The sequence below is a fragment of the Vicia villosa genome, linkage group LG2 (assembly GCF_029867415.1).
Source record: "Vicia villosa cultivar HV-30 ecotype Madison, WI linkage group LG2, Vvil1.0, whole genome shotgun sequence".
NCBI classification, from domain to species: domain Eukaryota; kingdom Viridiplantae; phylum Streptophyta; class Magnoliopsida; order Fabales; family Fabaceae; genus Vicia; species Vicia villosa.
In genome coordinates, this window is record NC_081181.1 from 158,266,379 (window position 1) to 158,272,085 (window position 5,707).

At 32.3% G+C, this 5,707-nt stretch overlaps 1 protein-coding gene across 1 annotated transcript; it reads right to left on the reverse strand.

Annotated features, from left to right (window-relative positions):
• Positions 1 to 3,150: 3,150 nt before the first annotated feature.
• LOC131650438 (uncharacterized) lies at positions 3,151 to 5,456 on the reverse strand. The gene is made up of 10 exons (XM_058920148.1): positions 5,325 to 5,456; positions 4,941 to 5,208; positions 4,753 to 4,843; positions 4,544 to 4,671; positions 4,392 to 4,464; positions 4,146 to 4,293; positions 3,883 to 4,040; positions 3,669 to 3,789; positions 3,332 to 3,559; positions 3,151 to 3,243 (listed from the first exon to the last, which is right to left on the reverse strand). The coding sequence occupies exons 1-10, from the start codon at positions 5,454 to 5,456 to the stop codon at positions 3,151 to 3,153; spliced, it is 1,440 nt and encodes a 479-aa protein (XP_058776131.1).
• Positions 5,457 to 5,707: the final 251 nt, after the last annotated feature.

A 5,707-nucleotide genomic window follows, 5' to 3' on the forward strand; every position in this document is an offset into this window, starting at 1 on the left:
TTTTGAAATATAAATTTCATATTATTTTGATGTTCTACATAATTAATAGTTGCTCCTTTACATTGGAAATCATAGAAATGTACCTTGACATATTAAAATGATGAATTAGTGTCGTGGGGGGATCTAACAGAACATAATATATGAATATAGTTTTTGTATGTCTGCAAAATATAAGTTTTTTTGTATGTAATGGATAAATATAGTGACATCTAACTTTAATATGGTTTTTTTTAATGGAAATATGAAAACTATAATTTTGTTACAATGCTGTCCTTTACGATATGAGTTCCTTTTTATTTCCTTTATTAAGAATGTATTCAAAATATATGAAAATAGATGAGTGCCTAATCTATTGAAATTTTAAATAGATGTTTAGGAATAAATAAGAAACTATAGGAATTAATTTATGTTGTATTTTGAATAGAATAAGATTTATATTTAAAACATAAATAGTTAGTGCATCTATTATCTATAGATTACAATATATGTGTACATGTTCCACGGTCCAACCTTTAAGTGTGTGCCTATTATCATATATAGGAAGCTGTTGAAAAATGGAAATCGCTTGGTCTATTATAACCAAAAAAACTGTTGAGTATCCAAAAATAAGCATTTAGATTTTATTGGAATCGTGCGCTTGGACCTCCTATCTTAACCAATTGTATTACATTTCTATTCAACTAACCTTTCAACAACATTTGTTTCCTTTACTATAATATTAAATTATCGTCGTTTCGTTCAAGAAGTATATATAACGAAGTTGGGATTCTAAGTGAAGAAACATTTCTTCTCAAAAGGACGTTAGGGTTTCGTACTGGTGAGGAGCAGTTGGTCGACGTAGCAAAGAAAACTTTCGCTGGGCAATGACGTATTCTCCGCCATATGACATTCCCGATCGGTGAGTTGCATGTATATTGAATATATAGATCGTCTAATAAATATGTAGATGTTGTTAAATTTGAAGAGATGTGAACTGCATTTAGCTTGAATGCTTATATTGTCTATTAAATATGTAGGTGTTGTTAAATCTGAAGAGATGTGAGTTGCATGTTCATTGTTGTTGTTTTTTTTCCCCTAAAATTTTTGTTGTTGCAATTTTAGGACGATCGAGCAACTTGGAATGGAAAATAATTGGGAAAGACTGAGGAGGGAGGCTGAGATTTGCAGGGTGTTGGAACTGATTCATGTTGTAGTGGAATGGAGGAAAGTTTGGGAGAGGAATAACCGTAAAAAGTGGAAGGGATGCCTTTGGAGACGCGAAAATGATTTTAAGGCAATAATGGCTGGTCTTGCGAAACGTCGCACTTCAATAGAATGGAAGGCAGCATGGCAATCAAGCAAATCTGGGGTGTACGGAACCCGTTCTGCAAATAGTGAAGAAAAAACTGAAGAACATGTAGTTGTTGGTGCCGGGAAAAGGAAGAGAATGTCGAGAAGAGAAGCCCAAAGACATGTGATTGTATTGTCTTCGGATTCTGAAAGGTAAAACGTATACTCTATATATGTTACTTAGATTTTAATTGCTTGGCCTGTCTATTATTTTAAAAATTAGGTCCGTTAATGTTTTGATGCGTTTCTGGATGAATGTTGGATGTCTCTAAAATAAAATATCATAATAAGTATGTAATAAATAATGATAAAAGTCGTGTGATTATAGTTTAAATGTTTAGATAGAATAGACTTGCTATTTCGTATTTAGATATTTATTGTTTGCATGTTAGTAGTACCCTGATAGCAGGAAAAGATTTAATTCATATAATTTAAAGACGATAATAATCGCGTAATAAATAGTGATAATAAGGCTGTGATTGTAGTTGAAATGTTAGAAAGAATGGTTTATTGTGTTTCTTCTGGATGCAGTGAAGAGAGGTATGGCAAAGAAATTAATAAGTCGTCTAAGAGCAAAATCAACCAAGAAGGACCAAGTAACATTGCAAAAGAAAGGGATTCAGACAGGAAGGGAAAAGAAGTTATGGAAGAGGATGAAGATGACCATGTTTCAATATCATCCGATATGGAAGGGTAAGAATATTTAATTTATGTTATATGTTTCAAACTATATAGAAGTGTCGTATTTGAAAATGTATATTCCGTTTTAGTATTAAATTTGGTTAATAATATAATAGTAATAAATGTTTATTTGAAATACAGGCATAATGATGATTCGGTTGTAATTCAAAATGAAAAAAGTTGGATTAAGGTGGTTACAAACCCACGATCAATGGGCACGCAAGTTCTTGTAAGTTCTTAATAAAACAATAAGTTATGTATGATTTAAATTTAAGTGACTGAAAGTATTCCATTTGCTAATGTCTGTAATTTATAATGAATTGTAGCAAATTCCTGCTGAGGTCATAACTGGGTGTGAATTGGAAGGCAAGGACACCATTGGGCTGTATGACACGGACAGACACAGGACCTACAATTGTGTGCTCAAGAAGAGAGAAGATAAGAATGAAATGTTTCTTTGCAGGGGGTGGTATGAGTTTGGGAAGAGCAGGACTTTCAAGAAAGGCGATGTTCTGCAATTCACCATTAGGTACCCACCTGTCGAAGAAATTCTGGTCTGTGTTGTCCGTGGGAATTACTGAAGAATGTGTTGCTGATAGCTTATGTGTTGTTTTATAATTCTGTGAACTATTTTGGCTTTTTAAGAAAGTTTAATTTCGTTTTGTTGTAAACAATTTTTGGATAACCATACAGGATAGTATCAGTACTTCTTTTAAATTTTTTTTCTCATTATCATCGTATAAAAGAAGAAAGTGATAGTCGTATTCTCGTAAAAATGTTGCAAAATTTTTCTGTAATTTCTATGAGAAAATAGAGAAAATAAAATATATAAATTTAAAATAGCATTGTTTTAGCATGGATTTCTGATAATAAAATAAGTCAAAAAAACTTAACTAATTTGAGTAATAAAATATTAATAGGGGTAAGTGTAACTTCTAATGAATATAATTTGGGATGGTAGAGATTACAACTATCATATTGTGATAATTCATTAAGAGTTGAAAGTCTAAACTCTTGTATTTCAAAAATATTGTCATGATAATATTTGAGTTAAACTTGAACGTTATTCGGTAAATTGTAGTATTCTTTAATTAACAACGTGTTTAATAATTAATGTATTAAACTCTAAGAATGCAATGTTTAGCTAAATGATTGAGGAGTTTGATATGTACTTACAGCTGAAAAATCAATGGTATCTTCCATTCTTGGATCCTTACCAGTAATGTTGAAAGTCTGGAAAAAAAATGGAGAAATTAGGAATTAATTTCATTAATAGCCGAACAGTTATGGAAAAACTTAGTCATATCATATCAGTGACTACCAAGGTATTTGTTGGAGTTTTTGGTTCATTGACTACAATGTCTTTAGTTTGCTCATCTTGCTGTTTGATGTAGTTTTCTAAAATCTGATCAACAGAAGATGCATATGTTATAAGCTTCTGAACGGATCCTTGATTGAAGTTTGGCTGCACTTTAACTCTGAAAGCAATTTTCTTTTTCAAAAGTACTTCAAGTTCGTCTGGATAGACCATAGGATCATCTTCACCATTCTGTAAAGGCAGCATGGAAAATGGATTATGCTGGAATTAGATTTGAAATTAAAATATAAAAACATCTATTATAATCACATAAGGTAAATTTTTATTCATAATTAAAAACCTCTATCATGGATTTGCGCATATCGTCGGCTGTTTTTCCAATGATATTAACACAATCGGTATCCCAAAATACAAAGCGGAACTTGGATTCTCCATCAACTACATGAATCTCAACCTTGTACCTAAAATTTGATTTAAATAAATATATTTCATAAGTAGTTAGGATATAAAAATGAAAATAAGGAAGAAAAACTTAAACATCAAATTTAGATCACCTTGGTACAGGTTTCACAACATTTTCACCACATCCACATTTAAACGGATTATCTGGATTCGGAGCCTTCAAAGTGCAGCAGGTGCATCCATAGTAGAACCATCCATATTTGGAAACAGCAAATTTCAAAGTAGTAGCCACAGTTACACAGACAGTTTCCTGCTAACAAAAATTTTATTCATTAAGACATATGTGGAATTTATGCATTCGGAGAAATAAAAATCCATGTACCAGTACGATGTAAAAAGGGTCTCAGACTTATACCTGTTTTAACTTTGCCACTTCAGCTAGCGACATACATTTGGCATTATAAACAAACTTATCAATAGATGTGTATTGGGTTGACCCAGACCAAGAAGACATCGTCTGAGTGGATTGCAAGGGTTTTTCATTCCTCTGAGATTCAGACAGCCTACAAAATAACACAATTACCATGAAGCAAACGTTGTAGTATTCTTGTTTAACATCACAATTACTAAAAAAAACACAAAATACAATATTAACATATACTTAGACATGAATTCATTGATAACAGCAATATCGTCATTGATAAACAGTTTTGAGCCACTCCAGCCATTAGAGACTGCAAAAAAGTAAGAGTGAATAAGTTTATTAAAAATCCATTCATGAATTTCTGGTTATAAAAAGATCACTCTATTTACCCTGAGAATCCTTAATGATTGCATGAGTTAGAACAATGACTATTGCTCCACAGTTTGAATCGTCATTATAGTAATTTAAAAACCTGGTTCCGTAAGTGTCCCAAAGGGTGAAAGTTACAATGTTCCCACTACAAAATATAAATAGGCATCAAAAAGTCAAAAAGGACAGCAAAATAAGAATACTGTCTGAGAGTATTATCGAAATATACCTCAAATCTTTGAGTTTAAAAGAAATGACAATCTTTTTTCCTCCAGTCTTGGATTGGCAGTTTTCAATCTCATCAACCACACCTATGATATCTGAATATGAACAGAATTTAATAATAAATTATTAAAGAGATTTAATATGTATTAAGCAACTCATAATATGTATTCAAACATAATATCTTTGACATACCTTGAAGTCTGTCCATCTTACATCCTCCCGCGAGTATGTCGGAGAAATCTTTAAAGAAATACTTCTCAGATGGTATGTTGTTAAGGTCAACTGGTTTAACAGTTGTACCGCTCAAAAAAACAAATTTTTTTGGATGATCGCACAGCTTCCACTGGAAATCATTTTCATAAACATTTCCATTATTTATGACGCAGGTCATATCCTCTTTCAGCAGCTGCTTCCACTTCGAGGTATGGTCACCACGGACCAAGGCTTGAATACGATCTCCCTAAATAAAAAAACAACAAACAGAATATTATTAGATAAGCTGATAGCGAAAAAAAATATACAGAAGATGAATAAGAAACCCTTGCTATACAAAGAACCATAAAATAAAGATTCAACCTTTGAATCAATCAACACCATCTCAAGATGCTCGACACCTTTACTATTTACGACAGTCCAGAGATCGTTGATACGAACAGCAAGGCGCCATGTTTCTTTAGAATCACGTATGAAATCGGTTCTGCGAGACATTGAAGCTGAAAAGAAAGAAATTCGTATTTTTTAGGGTTTAAGATGGAGCAAGAAATATGTTTGAGAGGGTTGATATAGAGGAAGTATAAGAAACCGAAGGGGCAATAGATGGAAGGATTCATTGGAAGTTGTTAAAAATTGATTTCAGAAGTTGGAAAGGATCAAAATTGGCGCATGGGATATTGGAACAAATGGTAGCAGCTTATGTGATGATGGTGTCTGCACCAAAAAATACGTAAAAACATCAAAAT